Source organism: Corvus moneduloides, chromosome 19, assembly GCF_009650955.1.
Source record: "Corvus moneduloides isolate bCorMon1 chromosome 19, bCorMon1.pri, whole genome shotgun sequence".
Classification (NCBI taxonomy): domain Eukaryota; kingdom Metazoa; phylum Chordata; class Aves; order Passeriformes; family Corvidae; genus Corvus; species Corvus moneduloides.
The window spans coordinates 2,457,925-2,481,356 of NC_045494.1; the positions used below are offsets into that span (position 1 = coordinate 2,457,925).

The 23,432-nt window shown below is 51.9% G+C and overlaps 1 protein-coding gene across 1 annotated transcript in view; it reads right to left on the minus strand.

Moving 5' to 3' along the window:
- Window positions 1-1,423: 1,423 nt before the first annotated feature.
- MAP2K6 (mitogen-activated protein kinase kinase 6) overlaps window positions 1,424-23,432 on the minus strand; it is a 53,802-nt gene continuing 31,793 nt past the window's right edge. The window contains exons 6-12 of the mRNA XM_032129371.1: window positions 22,742-22,858; window positions 22,233-22,284; window positions 20,182-20,309; window positions 19,432-19,509; window positions 18,246-18,385; window positions 15,652-15,697; window positions 1,424-12,472 (exon numbers count right to left, since the gene is read on the minus strand). Of these exons, the coding sequence (XP_031985262.1) occupies window positions 12,395-12,472; window positions 15,652-15,697; window positions 18,246-18,385; window positions 19,432-19,509; window positions 20,182-20,309; window positions 22,233-22,284; window positions 22,742-22,858 (639 nt within the window). The 3' untranslated portion in view covers window positions 1,424-12,394. The remainder of the gene's footprint in view (window positions 12,473-15,651; window positions 15,698-18,245; window positions 18,386-19,431; window positions 19,510-20,181; window positions 20,310-22,232; window positions 22,285-22,741; window positions 22,859-23,432) is intronic.

Here is a 23,432-nt window from a genome sequence, read left to right on the forward strand (position 1 = left end):
TTGTATTTGGAATTGATTACAGTGAGATAAAGCCCTAACAAAAAAAAAAGCACTGGTGCATAAATATTCTGAGCATACAGGGGTAATTTGATTTGATAAAATAAAAGTATGGCTCTTAATTTCTTCCTTTTAAACAGAACACACACGCACACGCAGCGCAGGGAGAACTTCAGCAGCTGTTCAGTTTAGGATTCTCAGAAATGGGTCTGTGCCTCTTGCAACTCTTCCCTTCCAACATTTTTATGGCAATCTCAGCATCACCAGCATTCCCGCTGCTGGGTAATGTTCCTGCTGCAATCCTAAAGCGTTCAGCCCAGGCTTCTGTGCTCCTTCCGGGTGATAAACATTGATTTTCCTCACACCTCAACTTCCCCCGTTCTCTTCATCACTTCCATGTGACATTAGGTGGGACGCAGGAATCACTTCACAATTTCATACATGAAACAGGCAGGGGAGGCAGAGGGAACAGGATCTGCCATTTTCAACCCAAATAATTGCATTACAAAGCTCAGCACGGTTTAAAAGCTGTGCCCCTCAAAGTTCTTTTTTTAACCAGGCTGCTTCTCTGGAGTTCACTGTGCGCACCTCAGCTCTGCAGCCAGTGCTCTCGCCTTGCTGGGACTGCAGGATCAGCAGAGGGAGCCGGGATATTGTTTTCAGCAGTTCTAACATAAATGGAAGGGTAATTTTATTTACACGAGGAGGAGGGAAGCAGCGATTCATGTTTCAGCACGGCCAGCCCAGCGCACTTCACTCCAGCAAAGCGCTTTGGCTCAGACAACAAATCCAGGGTGAACACTGGCCTTGCATCAGGACAAAAGCACGGCCTGAGAGTGACCCTTTGAGAAAAGCTTCGCTGCAGATAACAGCGACGGGGCTGCCAGGGGATCCGGGACTGGGTGCGGGAGCTGGGGAATCACAGAGCAAAGCAGCACATCTGCTCTGCAGCCCGGCAGCTGCACCAAAGCCCCTCGGCCACATCGCCGGGAGGTGCCGAGCCTCCGACCCCAGCAGAGCCCAGCCCCGAGAGCTGCACCCCAAAATGATGCTGGGCACGGGGCCGTGTCCCCCGGAACCCCTGTTAAAGCTGGTTTGGGGAGGGTGGGGGCAGGAAGCCGCTGCTCCCGTCCCTCCAGCGCGGCGGCGGAGCCGGGCCGTGCCTTTGATGTGGGCCGGACGGGATGTGGCTGCGCCTGCTCCCGCCAGCCCGAGCAGGGAAAGGAAAACCAGCGGCAGCAGGGCTGACGATTATCCCTGTCGAGCAGCTTGAGCATTCCTGAGTTTTCAGTAATGTACGATAAGCTGTTGGGAGTAAGATGATCCCTAAAAACCTCCCATAGGACTGGCAGAAGCTGCCCAAAGCGTGTCCCGACACAACTGGTAGCACTTCCACTGAGGGAAACACAGGTAGGCTGAGAGAATGTTCCTTTTAAATTTCATTTATTTATTTTTGTGTACATTTTCCGTAATTCGACTGACATACCATTGCTATAAAGATGCCCTGCTCTTTGAATATTTCCATCCAAGACCACTAGTTTCAAGTGTGGTTATGAAAAGTCACGGCAAACATATGACTGGAAAGAGGTGGTTGGTTTTTGACTTCCAGGCAGTTGTTTGAAGCGTTTCAGAGATGCACATAATATTCAGCAGAACACACGCACGCACAGTGCCGGGCTACACACACACACACACACGCACACGCACATCTGGAAAACTGTTACAGTGGTTGAAGTTTCCAAAAAGGTGTCCTGTCCCCTCTCAGCAGCAGTGAAAAACCTCTGGGTATCCTGAGAAATCAAATCAAAGCGCAGTGAAGAGGATTAACTTATCCCATCAGCAGGGTTTGGGGTTGTTTTGGGGTTTTTTTCCAAGTCAAACGTATTTTACCAATCTGATTTAAGTGAAGAGGGTGGGGAGAAAGAATCTGTGGCAGTGAAGGTTAAAGAATACCAGTGCAGCATGGACCTAAAAGCATCTCATTAAAACAACATCAACTAAAAGCCTCTCAAACGTTACACACGTGGTCCTGCTGTCACTCTCCTACTCCTGCTCACCTCCAGAGCACCAGGAGACAACACAGGGAAGTGCTGCAGATGGAGCCAGAGGGAGGGGATGTGCAGCTGGACAGGTGAGCAGCCAGGTGACCACGGAAGGACTCTGGAGCACAGGGAGAACCCTGTGACCTTGGCAGTATCTGACTGATGGAACCTGGCAGTGTCTGCACCTGGCTGGAACAGGAGCTCAGAGCGTCCATCCTGCACGGGGCAGCTCCAAACCGTAGGCAAAGCCCACGGGGAGACTGACAACCACCCCAGTGCCACCTCACACCAATGTCAGCACCTCTTTCCTTTTCAGTAACACTCTCCAAGCCTGCTCTGTCCGGCCAACACACCCTCCCCAAGGCTGTGATTCGGGGTCCTGCCTTAGGATGTGGCGGTTTTGATTCTCACAAGGAAAGAGTTCCCTCGACAAGGCTAAAAATTGAAAATCACCCACACTGCAGTGCCCTGCCTTTAATCCAACACCACCTCTGCCTTTGCTGCACTGATGGCACCCCAGGGGCTCTCCCGAGGAGCTGGAGCTGCCCCGTGCCCTGGCTGCGAGCGGGGTTGTGTGAGGTGACAGGCTGCGAGCAGCACAGAGCCCTGCGGAGGAAACCAGCAAAGCCTGAGACAACACAAACAAACTCCAAGCAATTAAAAGAAGGATGGGAGATGTGGTCTGATGTACTTCTGCCAAGAAATAAATATTTTACGTTGCCTTTTTTTCTTTTTTGAAAAAGCACTTGCATTGTGTTTTTTTAAATCTCCAAAATGGTCGAGTCACTCCCTGCACCCCCCCAAGCACAACACGTGCTCACACACACCCACACCACACACACCGTCTAATGCACATAATTCCAGCTTTGTAGAGCTACTGGATTTACTTTGAGACAAGTTTCTTGTGCATTTGGACAATTTACTTTGAGACAAGTTATTTGCAAGAAGGCAAAGTTCATGCATGGCTTTGACAGCTCCACTTTCTCATAAATGGTTTTTGAAAAGCAGAAAGAGAATGAGGGCCAAAGCTCCATTTAAAGTTTACCTCGGATGCCTGAAAAGCATTTATACCCACATCCTTCTGAGGTCCCTGCTTTATGAACTTCTAATCAATTCCACATTCTGCTACCCAATGTTTCTTATACATAGGGGAGAGAAAACAAACCAGAGAAGCAGCGCGAGCTGTCTGGAAACAGCTGCACCACAGCACCCAGGCTGCCCAGGGAAGGGCTTGAGTTACCGTCCTGGAGGGGTTTAAAATGTGTGGATGTGGCACTTGGGGACATGGGTTAGTGGTGGCCTTGGCAGTGCTGGGGTTTTGGTTAACTCGATGGTTTTAAAGGCCTATTCCACCCTGAATGTCTCTGCAGTTCAGTGATTCTATTACTCTTTATCAGAAAGGCTGGGGAGGCTTTGGAAGCACCTTTCCAAGGGGAGAAAGGGAATAAAAAGAACAAAACCCGATGGGTTTTGAGCCTCCAGTCCTGACTCTCTCCCACACTTACATGCCCTACAGAGCAAGAAGCTGCTCATGAGTTGCTCCATCCTTTCTGCAGGACATGTGTCCTGCATCCCCAGAGGTGACACTCGGCTGTCCCCCAGCCCTGCCTTGGGCAATCCTGACCACCCCAGTGGCTCCAGCAAACTCCATGGAAATTTGACAGAGAGAAGCCTGGCATGAGCCTTGGACAAACCAAGTTTGTCACCAACCAGATTTTAATTTTCAGGTGGGAAGTGGTTGCTTTGTCAGAATTCAGGGTGATTTTAATGGTGTGACACAGAGCATTTTATCAGCTAAACTGAACCCTGGTGCTACTCAATCCCCTCTCGAAGGAACAACTGAAACCCACCTCGTGCTTCTCCTACTAAAAACATTAAAGGTGAGCAGGTTTCTTCAGAAGCCTCCAAGATGTTAAAAGAAAAATCAAAAAATTACAATTTTTTAAAGCAAGATTCCTTATCCCCATCCCTAATTCTAGAGCAAACCAGGACACTAAAAAAAATTAATCTAAATTGCTATAAATATAATTTAAAATCATAATTAGCTGTCTAGTGCCATCCCAGCTGTCAGGAGTATCAATACCACAGGGGTTCCACATGGCTCGAGGGCAGGCTGGGAGATACCTGCAGCACCTCTTGGATAGTACCAGAAAAGGATAAATAATAAATAAGAAGAACATGAGAAAGAATAATCAGCCTTCCACGTGTGTGGAAAAGCAGAGACTTTCACAGTTAGAAACCAAATGATGTTACTGTAAAAAAAAAGATCCTAAAAATAAAGTAAGGACTTGCATCACAGAAGGGTGGGAAGTTTTCTCCTTCCTAACATCTTCAGGTGCTTTGCCTGCAACCTCTTCAACACCAGAGACCACTGGGAACTGGGTGCTTTTCCATTTTTTGCTCATATTTTGGTGTTTGGGGTTTTTTTTTCCTAGCCAAAATGATATAGAAATATCCTTGTTACAGATTTCCCACCATCTCGAGAAAAAGCAGATTTCACACCTTAAGACAGAAAGTCTAGAAATCCCATCTATTGATGCTAAACATGGAGCTTTGCCAATAAAACTGTAATTCCTTAAACTGAAGATTTTGGACAATTTTAGACAGTTGGTTTGGTTTGTTTTTTTCCTACAAGAAATGACAAATTTTCCTCCAACACATTTCCAGCTTACAAGAAGCTCCATTTAGCAGCTTCCCCTCGTTGTATTGCTACTAAAAAATGCAGAATTCCAGCTATTTTGTATGTTGTGACTATTTCCAGCAGCCCCTGGCACAGGGACAGCTCTCACCAAGCACAAACCACTCGATTCACCAAAATAAAAACGGCGGCCGAGCCCTGGAAATTCACTTTACATAGGGATTTTAAAGGGAATATTCGGAGCCAAATCCTGGGTTTGGGGGATGTTATTTTGAGCCCCAACCTGCCAGAAGCCCCCCAGAAGGCAGAGTCCATGCTGCAGGTGTTTATGCAGGACTTGGGACCAAATTTGGGCTAAATATGGATGGAGAGCTCTGCAGCTGGGCCTGGATTTGGGAAAATTTGATCCTGGCTCAACAGCTGTGACAGAGGCTGGGATTTATCTTTAAACACACCCTTTTTTGGCTCTCATGAGGCACTTTATCCACATTTCTTCACTCTGGCTGTGCAAATCAAGGACACCTGGTCCTTCCTGACTTTTCAGGGTATCCACCCTGAAAAACACCCCACACAAATGGTGAAGGGTTTTGGGTGTTCCGGGACACTCCGAGATGACTGGAAGTTCTCTCCTAGAGGGAAAAATCCCAGATGTGGCAGATCCCAATACCTCTGTCACACAGTTCCTGGGGAAACCATGTCCATATGAGTTTTTGGAGGTCCTGGATACTCCAGGCTGCTCTTCCAGCCACCAAACACTGGTCCCTCTCACTGGAGCATTTATATCCATCCACCTCCTGGAACAGTTCGGTGCGTGACGGGTCACAGCCTTTTGGAAAAACCATGGTCTGCTCTCTTTATTTCCTCAAAAAGAATCATTATCTAGGGGCAAAACCAGACTGAATTAAACCCTGAGCTGGCCTGAATTATTCCTGGAAGATAAACCAAGCAGCAGCTTTCCTGATCGCTTCAGCAATACTTGGGGTGTGTTTAGTCTTTATTCAAAAATTACACTATTCCGAGTTTCCTGGATTTAGCTAAGCCCAAAAGCGAAAGTAACAGATCAAAATACCCTGCAATAAAACTTCTAGGAAGGGTTTTCAGGTCTGGCTAAAACCAGACAGCTTTGGAAATCGCCGAAAGACATCTGATCTTTTGAGATTTCCATCTCCACTTCCAGCGCACTTCAGGCGCTTCCAAGCTTTTCCCGGCTTGTCCCCACGGAACCTTGCGGCCGCTGGACTCTCGCCCCATCCTTTAAAAACCAAGAGCCTCTCGAGGAAGGGACTGTGGCCCATCCTGGCTGCTGGCTGGGCTGAGCCACCTTGGAGCAGGGCTGCTGCAGCTCCGGAGCTGCTTGGCTTTCCCAGAGGGATTTTTAATGAACGGCAGCGAACGAAGGGACAAAGTCTTGCTTGGGCTGGAGACCTGCAGGGTGGCTGGTTTAGCTAATTCCCAGCTGTGGGATTAGGGAGCAGGGACTGGGGAGGACAGGCAGCTCCTTCCTCTCCCAAAGCACTCCATGGACAGCTGCATGGAGGCCCCTTCCCGCTGGCTGCCAATAAAATCCCAGGCATGCAAATACAACCACGAAGGTGCGTGGGATGAGGTGTCCACAGAGGCCAAGAGCTCTCCAGCATCCCAGGGCTGCTCTGAAGGAGCCACCTCACAAACATCCTGCCCCAACTACTCCCAGGGGAACGGCACCGCCGGCTGTGCGGGCCCCTGGCGAATTCCTTCCTCCTGGTGGGCTGTAAATTGGGTATTTCCAGCATTAAGCCGGTCAGAGACCACCTTAAATGCTTCCCCTCTTCTCTCTCAGCTGCAGAGGCCTCTCCCAGGCTTTTCCCATCGTTTAAGGCCACACAGCAGCAACACGTCTTTGTTCACTTGCAGGTTTTTCCCCGTGGGTTTCTTTGGGATTTAGATTTTTCTCCCCTTGCTGGAACTGGGGATGCAGTGGCAACCTGGGACCCACTGCCCACAGATCCGGGCCTGAAGGAAGATGTGGGGAGGGCAAGGGCAACCAGGCTGCTCTCAGGCTGTGCCCTCGATGGACCTGTGGCTGTGTCCTGCCCCTCTTGATGCTACAGACCCTCCCTGGCAGGGTGGACTGACACCAGCTGCCCAGCAGAGGACTCGTTTTGTCCCTATGCCATGAAGTTCACTGCACTCTCAGAGTCCTTTTCATCTATCCAGCAACGGACCTTTGTGCCTGCAGCACCAGCACCAGCAGCTCCTGGCTGTGTTCATGCATCTGCAAACACCCCGGAACTGAGATGCAGCTTTTTCTGGCCCTATTTATTGACAAAACCCACTGTTTTTATGGAGTGAGGTTATGTGAAGGAGCAGAGTCCTTTCAGCCTTCAGCAGAGCTGCCACTCCTCCAGCCATGGTCCAGGGGGGAATCTCCCAGCTCTGCAGAGCACACGGCAAATTTCACATTCTCCATCTGCTCCAGCAGAGGCTGAGCTGAAATATTAATGAGGAGATCTGATCCCTTCTCACCAGAAACAATCTGGGTTTTATAGCCCAGGCAGAGGCCAGAGGAGCAGATAAAGCTCTGGGATTCATCCTCTGCTGCTGGTTAAGGGCTTTCAAGGAAACCAGGAACCTGGGGGGAGGACACAAGAGTGTAAAACCTGTGGACATCTGGTGTGTTTTGTCCACCCTTCATCTCCCCAGGCTCAGCCCCCACCTCTGGGCATGTCCAGAGCAGAGAGAGGACCTCTAACATCAACAACCATAACATGGCAATAAAGATTAATGAGCAAAACTTGCCATTTTATGTCTAATCCGTGGGGATTTACAATCATTAATCTTTATTAGTGTGTAATAACTGTTTGGACATCAAGGACAGATTCTCAGCTGGACAAAACTGGCCTCATTCCAGCCAAGCCAGTGGAGCAGTGCCAGTTTACACCCTCCATGACCCCAGCTCTACATGAGACCCATCCCATCTGTAGGAATCACATCACTGACAGTGTTTCCCCAACAGCAGGCGCAGAGAAGTGAAGGCAACTGTTTGTCTTTCCCTGTATCCCAAAAAGAGAGCTGCATGTGTCCAGGAAGCTCAACAATAGACATGTCAATAAACACGAGGAAATTCAATGAAAAAGCAACTGCAACAAAAGGAACCCCAAGGAGCGGGGAAGTGGATGATTTTTGAGGCAAGACTAGAAGATCTGGTTTGGCAGGAGCATAACTAAGGGGGATGCAGCAATCTTTGGCATGTGAAAGAGTGAAAGCACCAAGAGGTTCCCAGAGTTCCTCTAAGAGGAACAAGATGGAAAAGGGGGGGAGGGGGGAAAAGAGCATCTTGGCTGGATTTTCTGAGAGAGGAGTTTGAGGGTTGTTTTGAATAAAAAAGAGGTCTATTAAATGAGGGAGGTGGTGGGAACCTTGTCTGAACTACATCAGACCAGCCACTAAAGCAATGTTTGACCAAGCAGGATTTCCTCTTCCAGAACTTGTAGGGAAGAAGGGAAACGTGCAGGTACACCCTTGGCTGGCAGCAAGCATGGAGAAATCCCAGCTGGGGCTGTGCATGCCCTTGGCCCCTGGCAGCCCCTTCCCACCAGGACAAGGTGCAGCAGCACTGGCCCAGCAGCACCTGCTGAACAACAGGGAGATCAATTGCAGATCTTTTTTTAGGGATTTTTCCAAGTAGGGACCCACCAACTGCCTCCTCCGTCACACACCTGCCTCCAGAAATGATGTTCCACCTCTTTAACAAGTCAGAGTTGCCTCTTTGTCACCAGTAAACTCAGCAAAAGTCAGGGAAACACAGAAATACAGTACAGAGATATCTGTGTCAAGGTTTGTACACCTGGAACAACTCCAGGAAAGGTGGGCATTGCACCCAGTGCAGCAGCATGAACCTGGTGGTTAAGAACAGCAACCAGAAAATGCCCTCCAACTGCCCTTTCAGATTTAAGGGACCAAAGGGCTCTTGGGGACCCAGAAAACACCTTTCCTGCCAGTGACAGCTCCAGCAAGGGCAAGACCTCCAGCATCCTGCAGATTGCAGGAGCATCAGGAGCTGTATGGCGGGGGGAAGAAGAGGATGGACATCACACCTGGGGACCCCTGGGGATGGGCTGTGCCTCTTCCCTGAATCCTGATAACCTGCGGCAGGTTGGAGAGGCCCTCCCTGCCCTGCAAATCCATCCACAGCTGGTCCAGGTCACAGCTCAGTGCTGAGCTCCCGGCAGCTTTGATCTCTCTCTGATCCCTGGTTTAGGGGTTCTTTCAAGTTTATGGCATTTGAGACCCACTTCTCTAAAAATCCCAGTTTGGGGCAACCCCACAGCCCTGTGCTGCGTGAACACAGAAAACCTTTGTGAAGAACATCCTTAAGCCTCAAAAGCTTTGCTGTTCAGGAGGCAAGGCTGCCAGGAAAGGTTTCATATCCCTTAGCCTGTGTCTGTCCCAGGCGAGGCTGTGCTCGTGTTCTGGCCAAGCAAAGATCTGAGCAGCGACCAAAGGCTTTTTTTATCTTCACAGAGGTTACAATCAAACAGCAGAGACAAGAGCCTGACTTTCATCCCGCAGCCCAGCAGGTCTGCAGGGCTTTGAAGCACACAGGAGTCCCTGGCTCTCCTCCCTGAGCTGAGGCCACCAAGCTCAGGCTTCTGTCTAAGAAATTCCTGGGTCAGGCCCAGCTTTGTGTCCACCATGAGGGATGCAGGGACAGCCCCACAGCCCTGCATGGGCCCTCCCCTGCCACAGCTCCTCCCCTCAGCGCTGGGGATCTCTCACAGCACTTCCCATCCTCATGCTCAGACAGCTCCACACTTACTCTGGGCTGACGCAAACAACTTTAAAAGGAACAAAGTCATGGAGAAGGAGCAGGGAAGGGAAGTGATTTGTTGAGTGCCCTATTGTCATGTCATTAAAACAAAGGGATTTGGCAGCCCAAGCAGTGCAAGAGCAGAGAGCATAAAAGCAAGCCCTTTGTGGACGCATGGAGGAATCCTTTTAGGGGGTTACCAGCTGCAGACAACACTGCCATTAATTTTCTATTGGAAAACGCTGGTGACATTAATATCTGCTATTAATACTGAACTTTGACAGTATCTCATAAATTCAACCTGTCAATTGCAATGGCACTGAAATGAAGGTGCTCTGAGGTCAAGGAGATGCGGTGTCCAAACGAGACTTATATTGCAGGGGAAAAGCAGCAAAAACAATCTTTAACAAAAGCATCAGATCCATATGTAGGAAAACCAAAGGGTGGTTTTAAATGTCATGTTTTTCAAAGCGAGAATTGATGCTGGAACCAAGTCTATAAACTGGCTGGCTGGACTTTCAGCTGCAGCTGAGGACAATCAATCAAAACAGCTCTGTGACTCTGAGAAAGTGAGAGAGAGAAACACACACACACACCATGGAATATGAGAGGGCAGATCATGAGCCATGCGAGGCCTCTTAAAATTACACTGTGAAGTAAAACATCCTCGTGTTTCATCCACCACAAAATGTAACCTGAAAGGTTCCCCTCGGCACAGAGTGGGATATGGAGCTTATCCTCTACCGAGGGCTGGGCAGGCTCCTGGGACAGGGCTGAGCAAGGGGAACCTCCTCCCCAAAGCCTGCACGGCCTGTGAATCACACCCTGATTCCTGCAAGCCCTCTCTGAGCCCCCTGCTCTGCAGCTGAGGGCACAAGGATCAATAAATCCCGACAAATGCTCTCCTATCTCTGTCACTGCCAGCCCCAGGGCAGAGCTGCACCATTCCAGGCTCACAGCCACCCCTGTGGTGCAGTGACAGTGGCAGCCCAGGCACTGGCGGTGTCTTTGTGCGCCTCTTCAAAGTGTTGGCATGTCCCAGCACCCCTGCCACAGCCCCTGCTCCGAACACTGCCCTCCCCATCAGCCCTTCCATGGGATTGCTCCCCAAAATCTGCTCACACTGTTCCAACCTACGCCAGCAGAGTCTGGAGCTGCTAACCTGGCAGAGCAGGGTGGAACAATGTCCTGCACAGCTCAGTACTGCAGAGCAAGGTGAGTTTCTGCTCAGACCTGGCTCCCAGAGGCTGTGCCCAAGCGAGGGGTGGGGATGGAAGCGCGTGCAGGGCACGAGGCACTTGTGCAGCCTCTGGGACAGCCGGAACAGACAGGCAGGCCCCTGTTCCAGGGCTGGGGGAAGAAGGCAAAGGCAAAGGCAGAGGAGCTCATGGCCAGGCCAGGCAGCTGGGCAGGCGTGGCTCAGACCTGCATTAACATGGAGCCAGCGGCCTCGCCAGGCTCGGCAACACTCACAGGGCACAGTGCCCCTGGCTCCAGACAGTGCCCCATGACCTGAGGGCAGGGTGATCTCCAGCTCCTCTCCCACCTCACCTGCCCCCTTCTCCTGCCCCTGGCCTGCAGCTTGTCCCCAGGGACCCGGCCAGCAGCAAGGAGCTCCAGGCTGGGATGGGCTGTGGGGTCCTTGTGTGGTTTCCCAGGCTGCAGCTCCCACCTGCAGCCCAGGGCAGAGCCCAGTGCTCCTGGCTGCCTGCAGCATCCCAGCTGGAGCTGGACACAGCCCAATCCACGTGCCAGCACGGGCTCCTGGGAGCGCTGGCACTCCCAGACTCTGTGAGCAAGCATGGAGGGATTGCTGCCAGTGCAGTGCCACGAGCTCTGGAAACCACCACTAAAACATCCCGTTTTTCATGGGTGTCATGCTGTGCATCCTGTGATCCTGCCTCACCCCGAGAAGGAGAGAGGAACTCCCTTTGAGGCCCAAAGCAGCTCATCCCCAGCCCAAGGGAGCCTCGGGCACTGCAACGCTGCTGGGCAGTGGGCACTGACCAGGGCAGCCTCCTCCTGTCTTTGTGCAACTTCTCTGACAGCCTCCTTCCCTCCGGGCCTCTTGTCCCAGACACTGTCCCAGCAATTCCCAGAGCTCCCAGCCTGCCCTCTCCAGCAGAGCAGGGCGGTGGGACAGAGCTGGCCCAGCTGGAGGCCGGGCAGCGCCGGCCAGACTCGGAGCGTGGTGTCCGGAAAGAGGTGACCACAGGGGACACCGTGGCCTCCCTTCCTGACACAGCTCGAGCAGCTGAGCTGCAAGGCTTGCTTACCAATTCCTTTTATGATGCACATTAAATATATTCCGCAACAGAGACACTTTTCCTCTGCTCTCCTCTCCTCTCTCCTCTCCTCGGACACCTTTTCCCCAGCCAAGCTCTACGAGTGCTGCTTGCTGTGGCCTCATTTTGCATCATCATCATCATCGTCACCACGCACTCATCCTCATATAAAACAGAAATCTATTCCATCAAGCACTTAACATAAATATTAAAATAATGTAAGGGACAAAATATAAATCTACATACAACTTCATGACTACCATAGCACCTATTACCATGACAAAGCAAATTCTGGTTCAAGGGGAAGGGAAGGGGGATGAGGAGCGAGTTAGGAAGAGGAAATTCGACTGTCATTAAATATGTAAATCACTCTTTCAAAATGGGTTTTCTTTGTTGTTTTGTTTTTGTTTTAAGGTTACCAACCTTATTAAAATTCATTCCACTAACCAGCTCGTTCTATGTCACTATGGATACCAAAGAACCCTTTAAAAAAGCTCGGGCGAGGCGGGGTTTCTCAGAATAAAAACAAAACAAAACAAAACACGGCGACTTTCTGTTGGTGCTTCCATGACAAGTCCTGCCACGCGCCCCTCCCCTGCACCCACCAGTCCACAGAAGGGCAATTCTTTTACAAGTCCAGTTCTCAGTCTCCCAGGATGAGCTTGACAAAAGAGGCGACGTCTGTCTCTTTGGATTCGTGCAGGGTGAAGAAAGGATGTTGCTGGGAAAGAAAGAAAAACCAGCAGAGTTTATTATTCACCACGCTGAGGGCTGGAGCAAAAAGCTTTTCAGACAATCCTCTAGACAGTGAAGAAGGTTTTGTCCTTAGCATCATAATATTGGGCTTTTACAGCCAAGGCAAGTTGGGGAGCCCAAGGGCTGCTCCATGAAGTTGTGATGGCCTCCTGGATTCCCCCTAAACCCTGCCCTGGCTGGGAGGGCTGAGCTGGGCAGCTCTGGAGTCAAGGGAAAGCCTTAGAAAACCCTCTCCATCTGCCCCATAACACCCCCCAGACCATGGTTACCCATCCCACACGCTCCAGCTCCAACTGGAGCAGTGCAAACCTTGCTGATTGCAGTGGTTTTCCCTCAGCTTCCTGCTTTATCTGTGTATTTATTTACTCTCTGGTGACTCCTGAGTCTCATTTCTTCCCTGAACTGCCCCTCCTCGCAGCAGGAGTGGCTCCTTCACCCCAACCACCACACAGGAAAGCCATCCCGACTGCAAACCATCCACACTTGTGTGTTTAACTACTTCATCCTGACCGACATGGGGAGACAGCCTGCCAGAAAATCCTGCCTGTGTTTCAGCACGAACGGAAAAATACGTGTAAGGAGAAAAACCACAACCAAATCCCCCCGACAGCAACAAAAGCCCCTCTCCATCAGCACCAGCAGTTCAGTTTGGTTGGTTCAGCAACACACCAAGCTGAGATCCCACCTGAAAACCCCCAAAAGCTTGTTTGACACCCACTGTCCTGGCAGATAATCAGATTTATTTGTGTGGAGGGTGTCAGAAAGAACCAAAAGGTAGCCAGGGCCCTGCAGGGCTCACACTGATCTCTGCTCTAAACAAGGTTGGGGGTTTGATTTCCAACCCACTCATTGCAAGTCAGGTTTTTAAAAATAATTTGGTGTTTCCAGAGTTTTTCCAAGCTGCCCCTCACCTCAGTCCCTGAGCATTGGCTGTTTCAGTGATGTTTAATGGCAGTGGCCAAGTGGAGGGAGAAGAAGAGCAAAGGAAAGATATTTTTCAAGATGGGTTTGAGTGGCAAGTCATCCAGGGAATAAGACGAGGCAGCTCTGAGTGGCTGGGAAGCGATCCAAAGACACCAGTAAGGAAGAGGAAGCACAATTATGTGGGAAACAGGGCTGGAATGGGTTGAGGCAAAGATCCAGGCAAAACCTGAGGTCTCCCTAGGTCAGACAGTCACAGGAATCGAAGCGTCCTGGATAACTCCGAGAGGTGACCCCCGTGGCCTGGCCTGTTATCACCCGAGTGCGATGTCCCTGCTCTCACATCCCCGTGCAGTGACTCCCAAAGCAGAGCTACCACAGCCCGGGAGCACCCCCAGTGTGCCAGGGGTGGCAGCAGTGCCCTCCAGCCCTGTGTCCCCGTGAAGCCAAGCCCTCTGCAAGGCCTGAGCCTGGCCATGGCACACAGCCCCCGTGCCAGGCGGGAAGTGCAGACCACCGGCCCTGCAGTAGTTTCACACTCCGCTTCACCTCGGGAAGTGGGTTTTTAAATGAAATTAAGCACCCCTATCAGTTTTCCTGATGCTCAAGATAGCACAGAGTCATACTTTCCATGAGAAACCTCAATTCCACAGGAAAGCAAGGGAGCAGCCTTGGCCTAAATGACAAGTCCAATCCAGGACCACAACTTAATGCCATAAGAGAGAGGAAAAAACCCCAACAAAACAGCAACCCTCAACCACAGGACCTCACAACATCCATGTCAGCCATAAAATACCACAGCATTGAGATACTCCAGAGGTGATCCAAGAACCTAATTCAATAGAAATGCACTCCCTTGCCAATGGGTATTAATGCTGCAGCAGATGGAGCTGCTTCAGTGAACCCTTTTTGATAAAAGGCCATTTGGCAAAGTCCAGAAATTTGCTTAAAATATAGAGATGCATTTATTCAATAATGTACCCAAAAAAAAGTTTAAAAAAGAGCCATAAATCCCAGGCCTCCCTTTGTTTGAAGCCAGTCTGGGGGCAAGCTGTGTGTCAATCAGACCTATCTATCGTTTAATTGCATTACAGGGCCCAGCACCAAATGCCACAGGAATTATTCACTGCTTACAACTCAGGGGCATGGAATTCCAGCACAACCTGCAGGTAAAAAGCACCTTAAACCCTGGCACCTTCTCACCTCAGAGATGGTGAGGTGAGATGAGGTGGTGATGGGTCTGACCCTCTGGAGGGGTAATGCATGTCCCAAAAATTGTGGGGTAGGGCATACCAGTGCCTGAGGAAATCCTGCAGCAGTTTCCACCCTTAATCCAGGTGATCTTGCCACTGAGACCAGACAGGGATGGGAATGTAGGGACAAGCAAGCATTTGGGTCAGGATCTTCAGAAATAACAAATTTAGGCACCTTCCTGCCTTTAGAAAGCTGTAGATTGTGTGAGAGTAAAAAAGGATGAAATGCCTGCAGGAGTGAAACACCAACTTCCTGAGCTCTCCTGCTTTTTGCCAGCTTCTAGGAGCACCAGGATCGATACCAGAAACTCAGGAGAGAGAGAGGCCACTAAGCTGTGGAGCCCAAGCAGAAAAATCTGCTCTTGCCAGCTGCAGCCCAGAGCTCTGGCTGGGCACAGAGCAGTGCCCTGCATTCCCCCATCACCAGCCTTTATTGGCATTTTCCTCCTTAGTTATTCCTCAGTTACCCCTCACAGTAAACAGTCTCTAGGCAGCAGATGAAATTCAATAACTGGAATTAGTCACAGACTCGTCTCTGTCCCCAACATCCAGGAATTACTCTGTCCAAAAAGCCTCCTCTCCAAGGCACCAGGGCAGCAAAGCCCAGTTGGCCACTGGGCTCCTGCAGCTCTTGTGGTGCACTGAGGTGTCTGAATTCATCACACAAACCCCAGAGGAGGATTCCAGCCTCGTTAGCTGATTCTTCTCAGCGTCATTCTTACCCATTACCTGCTTCAACACGTATTTTCTCCCTTTATCTGACTGGAAAGCACCTGGCTGAGATTTCAAAGGGCATCTCTGATCTGCAGTCACCCTCCCAGGACTCTGAAGTGTCACAATTCTCCCATCTGCTATGAAAATAGGGATGCAAGGCATCCCAAATCACCATCACTATTGGAATCTCTGCCTTCAGCACCTCACTGTAACCCATTTCAGCTCTGAACACACTGCTCGATGCAGGCACACTCACCATAAGCTCTGGGTATGTTGGCCGTTCTTTGGAATTCTTCTTCAAGCTTTAATTGGGAAAAAAAAAAAGAAAAAAATTAGAATTTACGTTCAGCCTGCAATCTAAGCAAGGCCATAAAATCATACTGTGACAACAGCAAGGTTTAAAGACTCTGTAGAATAAGTTCAGCTACTCATCCAAGCTGAGCAAACACTTTAGGCCTTGAGGACAGTGACAGCCAACATGGAACAGTGCTGGGTACAAGAGCTTGAGACCCGCCAAGAGATCTGGAGACACCAAAAACACCACTGCAAACATTGCCTGTTGCCGGGGGCCAGGTACAACTGGGAGTCTGGGTGCTCTCCAACAGGCCAGTGACTCAGGGAATGGATTCAGCCTCCAAGCTCTGCCTGGGAGCAGTGACTGAGTGGCTCCAGAGCACGTGTACAACTGTTTGTTTATCACCGTGCTGTTATCAGCGGGGACGGTTCCATGGGACATCCTTTTTTTCTCCTCTCCTACAACAGATGGCCCTGGAGGGTTGTAGCTGGAAGTTATTTTGGTTTCCCTCCAGCAGAAAATAGCTTTTAAAAGACAGGACGTAATCTCTACTCACTTCCTGGCAGTGTATTTAGGGGAAAGACACTTGGAGCAACTTGAAAAGATCTTCACACACGTACACGGCGGTGGCAGGGAAAAGGTGTCACACTGAGCAAAACAAAAGTGAGAACCTCTGCTGGGATTTGCTGGAGCCCAGAGGAAGCAGAGGACACACACTGAACAGATATTTCCTGCTTGCTGTGTGTAGAGGGCTCGTGTTTAGTGTCATGTTGTGAATGAACAGAGGAACCCGGGGCCGATACGTGCCAATATCGCCGGCCCGAAGGTTCGGGATGTGTCACATCCTCCCAGCTCAGGAGCAGCCCCAGCCAAGATGACAAGGTGAATTTGAAGGTTAGCTGTGTCCAGATTTGGCGTAACGCTCTTAATTTAGACCCCCTACAAAAAAATAAATTGATTCCCAGGTTACTAATACCAGGAAATCTGGTGGTAAGTTACTGAAATAAATGTAAATTTTCAGGAATGAAGAGTCATATTGGGATCTGATCCTGACTCAGACATCCCAGGAACCTTCCTGCAGTGCCTACAGGTGATCAGACTGCACTGCCCCAGGCAGGAGATGAATAAACACAGACCTAAGCCAGGCTTGATATAGAGTGGATGTGACCCGGTTCGGTGTCAATTCCCAGATCCCAACAAGACAAAACTGGTGCAAAGTTCACCATTCCAAGTCCCTGCTACCCATTTGAGGGATGTGAGGGATATTTAGTGACCCTGGAGGACAGGATTTGCAAAACTTTTGCAAATTCCTTTGCAAAGGAATCGCCACGTGCTCCCCAAAGTGGCTGTGGATGTAACTCCTAAAGCAGCCACGGCCTGAGCTGCAAGACAGGGGGCTTGGAAGAGCAAATCCCTTGGGAAGGAACAGCCTGCCTGGCACAAGCAGGCAGCTTGGAAACAGCAGAGCCACCAGCACTGTTAGGAGGAACAGCAGCTGCTCCAAAACCTCAGCGTGGGCCTTGCAAGAACAGGGGGCATCTTGTGAGAGGGTTTTTGCAAGGCAGCTCCCACCTCTCCCAGGCCCCGGGCATGGTGGGCATGGCAGGTGTTCCCCAGCGTGGGTCAGGAGATGAGCAGCTGGACCACAGGAACATGAAAACGTGTTTGAGCAAGACTCTGAAGAATCTAAACACGGGTACTGAGAGTCCCCAGGCAGGAGCAGCTGATAACCCCTTCCTAGGTCATGGCAGAGCGGCCGGGCTCCGGCTCCGGCACTGGCAGCTCGGGAACAGTCTCACATTTCTCTATTTGTCGATCTGCCGTCCTTTCTTGGCCACCACGCACACCCAGCAGCCACCTGCCAACTTGGCAGGCGGGCGGGTGGCACTGCAGCGCCTGGAAAATCAAATCCTGCTGGCGGGCGGGTTCCAGGGAAGCTGGAGGGAGTGGCCGGCAGCGCTCTGAGCCACGGCGAGGGCAGGCTCTGCTCGGGGCTGCCTGAGCTCTCTGCAGCCTGCAGACAGCAGCCTGGCTGCTCCAGCCCTTTGCCCACAGTGCAGCCAGACACTCCTGCTGCTCCCAGCTCCCAGGCCTGGGGAAAGCAGCACGGCAGCCTCAGGGCCCCAGGAGAGGGACAGACACTGGCAGGGGCCAAATTCTGCAGGGTTGCTGCCCTCAGAGCCATGTCCCCTGAGAGAGGATGCAGCCATTCCCTATCCTGCTGCCCTCCCAGACTGAGGGACCTGAGCTGCCTGGCTGTACCTGCTCACAGCACCCCTGTGCTGCTGGTGCGGGGCCGATGGGAGCGAGGAGCCTCCTCAATCCTGTGTGCCCCCACAAAGCAGCCAAGCCTGTTCCCCCACAGCTGCCACCAGCATTGCTGTGCCTGCACAGTGCCAGGCGCCTGCACAAGGCTCAGTGAGGGCACAGAGGCCCAGCCCTTGCCCAGGGAATGTTCTGCCCAAAATTAGGGTTGAGAGCTCCCTGTGGAGATGGGCACCAGCACAGTGAAGGTGAGCGGGGCTGGGGAGAGTGAGGCCAAGAGGGAATTTTACCATTGCGAGGTAAAATCGACGAACTCCGCTGAGAACTTCTCCGCTGGGAGCTGCGGCGACGGCTCCTCCACCACCTGCTTGAGCTGCTGGAAGGGCGTCCCCCAGGAGTCGTAGGGAAAGCGCAGGATGGCCAGCTCGATCTGGGGACACAGAGCACACCTCAGGACTGGGGGCGGACACCTCACAGCCCACCCCACAGATTTGGGATCCCCATGTGCCCACCCAGGGGTGTGTTTTTGTAGGCTCCACACAAATGGGGTTGTTTGGCCTGGAAATAGGAACATTCCAATGAGATCTCAGAGCCTCTTGCAGTGCCTAAAGGGGGCTTACAGAGAGGAGGGAGGGTGACTTTTTACATGGGCAAACGGTGACAGAAAAAGGGGGATTGGTTTTGAACTAAAAGAGGAGAGATACAGATTAGATGTTATGGGGACTTTCCTGTGACGGTGGGGAGGCCCTGGCACAGGGTGCCCAGAGCAGCTGTGGCTGCCCCTGGATCCCTGGCAGTGTCCAAGGCCAGGCTGGACGGGGCTTGGAGCAACCTCGGACAGTGGAAGGTGTCCCTGCTCATGGCAAGGGGTGGGATGAGATGAAATTTAAGGCCCCTTCCAACCCAAACCATGCTGGGATTCTATGATTTCCTCACCCCACCTGGCCACGACATATTGCTCATCCTCCCCCAGCAAACACGAGAGGCTGGAGGAGACCCAGACAGCTCCACATTCAATTCCGTGTCACCCGTGTGTCAGACACCTTCTGGGAAAGGCTGGGAGTTAAAACCAGCCCCAGGCTGCACAGGGTAACTGCGCTGGGAAGCGACTCTGGGAGCAGATGGATTCCCCCGAACGCCCCCGCCGCTGCTCTCCCGCCGGGAGCTGCTGAGGGCGGCGAGGCCGCTCAGCGCGGGGAACGCAGCGCGCGGCAGCTGCCGTGCCTTAGCCCATGCCGCCATCTCCCGGCAGCTGCGGCCTCCGCACCCCTCAGCAGCGAGCGGCTGACAAAGCAGCTCCTCCTCCTTCCCCTCAACCCTGCGGCACGTTCCCCGTCCCCTCCCGAGTTATTCCCGTTCCCAGCCCGCCACCTTCCCAGGGAACCAGCGCCCCCAGTACCGCTATGGGCAGGAAAATGAACCCACGAGCAACACCGAGCCCTGCTGGCTGCCCTGCCTGCCCCCAGGTGACCCTACCATGGTGATCCCAAGGCTCCAGATGTCGGATTTGACGCTGTATCCCTTCTGGTTCAGCTCCGGGTTAATTCTCTCAGGCTGTGAACAGAGACAAAGGTGGCTGAGGAGCAGGGACGGCCCCAGTGCCCTGCCCACCCCCAGGGTGGGTCTCTCAGGGTGGCAGCCCAGCACCCCTGACCTGAGCCCACACCACCACCTCGCTCTCCTGGTTGTGCTGGGCCCAGCTGGTTCCCCGTCCTCACCAGTAAGGGCAGGCACTGAAATGGGTCACCAGAAGCAGGTGGCACCTGCACCAGGGGCTGGGGTGGTGGAGCTGACCTGGCACAGCTGGCATAAAGGGGGTGACAAACCTCAGTTTTCCAGGACTGTCTTCACCCTGTTCAAGCGCTCCACAAAGGGTGAATCTTGCTCAGCAGCTCCCCAGAGGAGCCCGAGGGACCCAGTCCCTCGGGACTGTTTTTCTTCCCCACGCTAAGTACTGTTGTTCCCACGGGGCAAATGGCAAACAGGCAAGAGGGAGCAATCCCAGAGCCTTCCCCAAGGTCACAGGGAGGAGAGGAGGCAGCAGGAAGCCGTGCCCAGGAGATGTGATCTGAGCCATGAGCTCTGTCTCCCCTCCCAAGGAGATTGTATCCCTTAACTTCAGGGCTACGTCTTCCCAAACAAATCCCCAGGACAGATGCCGGAGGCTGATCCTTCCCCCCGGGCTCAGGTTCCTTTGGCTGCTCCCCACGCAGCTTCTCCACTTACAGCCATGTAGGGTTTGCATCCTGCATCCATGGTTTTAGCAACCGAGTCAACGAGGTAACCGCTAATCCCAAAATCACACATTTTCACCTGCCCCTGCGTATTGATCAACACGTTAGAGGGCTTTACATCTGCAAGAAGGAACACAGACCACAGTCACTGTCACGTGGTGGTGGCTGGGCCAAGCCACAAACAGCCACAGAGGCCCCTACCAGCAGACGGCACCCCAGGAGTTCAGCAGAGCCCAGCGCCCCGGGCGTGCCAAAAACCCGCTGGCTGCGGCTGTGGCACGTTCAGGTGACAGCCTCATGGGCCTGTCATGTGTCCTGCCAGTGGCCCTTCACTCACACACTCCCCTCTCTGATTTAGGGAAGCAGGAGGTCACTCTGGACATCACCACCACATCCCGCTGCTCAAGGAATGGTCATGGACATAGGAGCAGCTCCACAGGGCTGGGGGCAATTCCAGGGGGTGTCTGCAAAGGGAGGGAGTTCTGGCAAGGCCCCGTGGGTCTGGGATCATGCCAGCAAAAGGAAAAACCCATGGAGGAGGGATGTGGGGCAGGAAAGGGTGAAGAGGAGCAATAAACTAAGGCAAGGATCAAAGGTTCAGAAAAGGCCTCTGATTTTAGGGGTACCAAACTTGCAGCGTGAGCAGCAGCAGGAGAGTGGGAGCTCCACACCCCATGGAAATCAGGCCAGAGTCTCATCTATCCATTACTGCCAGATTTATCTGCTTCCCAGCATGGCTTTACAAACCCTGGTGTGCTCACACTCGCGTCAGGCTCCTGAGAGCAGCTACAATCCCCAGCAGAAAGGGAAATTAAGGCACCCAGAGATGCCAGGAAGCAATATCCAGGAGAGCATGGAGGTGCTTCCCTGCACAGCAGGCAATTGCTCTGTGAGGCTAATCCCAAATGGAGTCTCAGCACAGCACAGGTGACACTGCTCCAAAGGGAGCAATCCTTTCCCTGCTGCCACCCAGAAATAACAGGTCACTTCCTAAAGACCCTCTGTCTCCACATAATAAAGAATTAAACAGAAGAGCTGAAACACCCTCTGAAGGAGGCCCCAAGCTGTGTTTGAGTCCTCCTTAGCAGAACTGTGGGTTTACAGCTCATTAATATCTGCTCTCTAATCAGCATTCTGCAATCAAAAGCCTCAGGTATGCAAAATCTTCACCCATCTGTTCCTACACTGAAATAAGACAATTTCCAGTGGAAATGAAACAAGTTCACAGAAACCCAGCAGCCAAGCAGGGCTTCCACCTCCTGTAAGTGACACAGAAGGCAGAAACTCAACCCCCAGCCACAGGAAGAATATACCCAGTGCCACTGCCTGCTCCAGCTGAACTCTGCTGCTTCCCAGGCACTCACACACTCCAGGGAGGGCTCTTTCCTCCTCATGGCAAATTGAAAATGACCCTTTAAAAATAAAGGTGTCAAGCAGCAACTGCAAGTTTGTTTCTGAGCGTGTTCACTGCAGCTCTGAGATGCTCCAGAGGGGAAAATGTCAGAAAAGTTAAGGGAGGGAATTTATGATTTCATTTGAGGCTGGTTTAGGTGTCAAACCTGTTCTGCTCCACTGGTGCTCAGGGGAGCTCCTGGAGGGGAGTGAGGATGGCTGGATCCCTGCAGGAGGGTGAGGCTGCAGAGATCCATCTCACTGCACACCAGCACAGAGCCATGGAGCTGGGGAACAAACCTGGGCAAAGCCTGGCCCAAAGCTCCCCAAGGTCAGATGGGAAAGCCTGGCTGAATTTCACCCAGGTGATGAAGCAGAGCATGGATTTAGGGAAAGGCAGCCAGGGGAAACAGCCCTTCCTCCACCCTGAGGAAAGAGCCTCACAGCCAGCTCTTTCTCCTCCACCTCAGGGAAGCACTGGGACCAGCAGGCAGATTTTAAGGAGCAAACAGCAGCCCTCTCCTCTGCCTGGGTTTTGCTGCAAGTCATGAGATGCTGGGGAGTATTTCTGCTGTCAAAGGCTCACTAATCTCGGGTATTTTGGGAGCCCTTGCCAGGCTGAGAGCAGGGCAGTGCATGCCTGGCACTCACCTCGGTGGATCACGGAGAGCTTACTGTGGAGATGTTCTAGTGCTTTGACAATCTGAAACGACAAATCCACAGTCAATCGCAGCTGCAGCACCAGGAGGAGGAGGAAATGATATCTGGCTTCACCCCCAGACCTGCCTGGAGGGCAGGAAAACCACATCCCCCACAAGTCCTGCAGCCTGCCAGCAGCCTGAGGTGTTCGTGGGTACCCAGGGATCTCCTGGGGGCTCCAGGACCCCAATGAGAAGGGAAAGAAACTGCAGGAGCCTCCCCACATCTCACACTGGGCCATCTCTCCATCATGTGTATGGATGGGCACATTTGGGGTCATTTATGGCTTATAAATAACATCACTTGAGACCAGACAAGTGAGGCCAGCTGGGAATGCCCACATGGGCTGGCACATGGACCACGCTCCTTCTGGTGCAAATACAGCGGGGAGCCTGGGTGATGAAGAACTTGGCTGAGAACAGAAACCCCTTTCCCTCCCCTCCTCACCCTGTGCTACTCACAGAGACTGCGATTTTCCCCAGGATGTCCTCAGGAATCGTCAGGCCTTTGTCAATGACATGTTTGTAGAATTTGTCCAGTGAGGTATCCATCAGCTCCATGCAAATCCACACGTCTCCCTGGAGGGTAAAGCAGGCAGATACCCAGATATTGGAACAAAGCATGCTTTTCTTTCTTTCTCTTCTTTCTTTCTTTCTTTCTTTCTTTCTTTCTTTCTTTCTTTCTTTCTTTCTTTCTTTCTTTCTTTCTTTCTTTCTTTTCTTTCTTTCTTTCTTTCTTTCTCTTTTTCTCTTTTTCTCTTTGTCTTTCTTCTCTTCCCTTCCCTTCCCAAAGGCCTTTGGCCCTTGCCCTTTGCTGCCCTGTTTGGCCCTTCCCTGTTTTTTCAAACTCATTCAGCAAAGCTTTCTTTTCCCTGCTCTGGAATTCAGTGCTGTTCACATTCCCTACCATTTAGGGTGTACTCTTCCCAAAGCAGAGCCCCGGTGATTTAGGAGCCCAGAAATTTATCAGGAACTGAGGCTCCCAACGAGCAGCCAGGAGAAGTTCAGCTCTGCAGAGCTGTACTTAAAGCTCTGCAATAAATCCTGCTTTTCAGAGCTTTCCACACTTTTCCTCCACACCGAGGAACTCAAGGCAGGGCAATTTTAACACTATGGGACCAGGCTGTGAGCTGGTGGCTGTCCTCACAGCCAC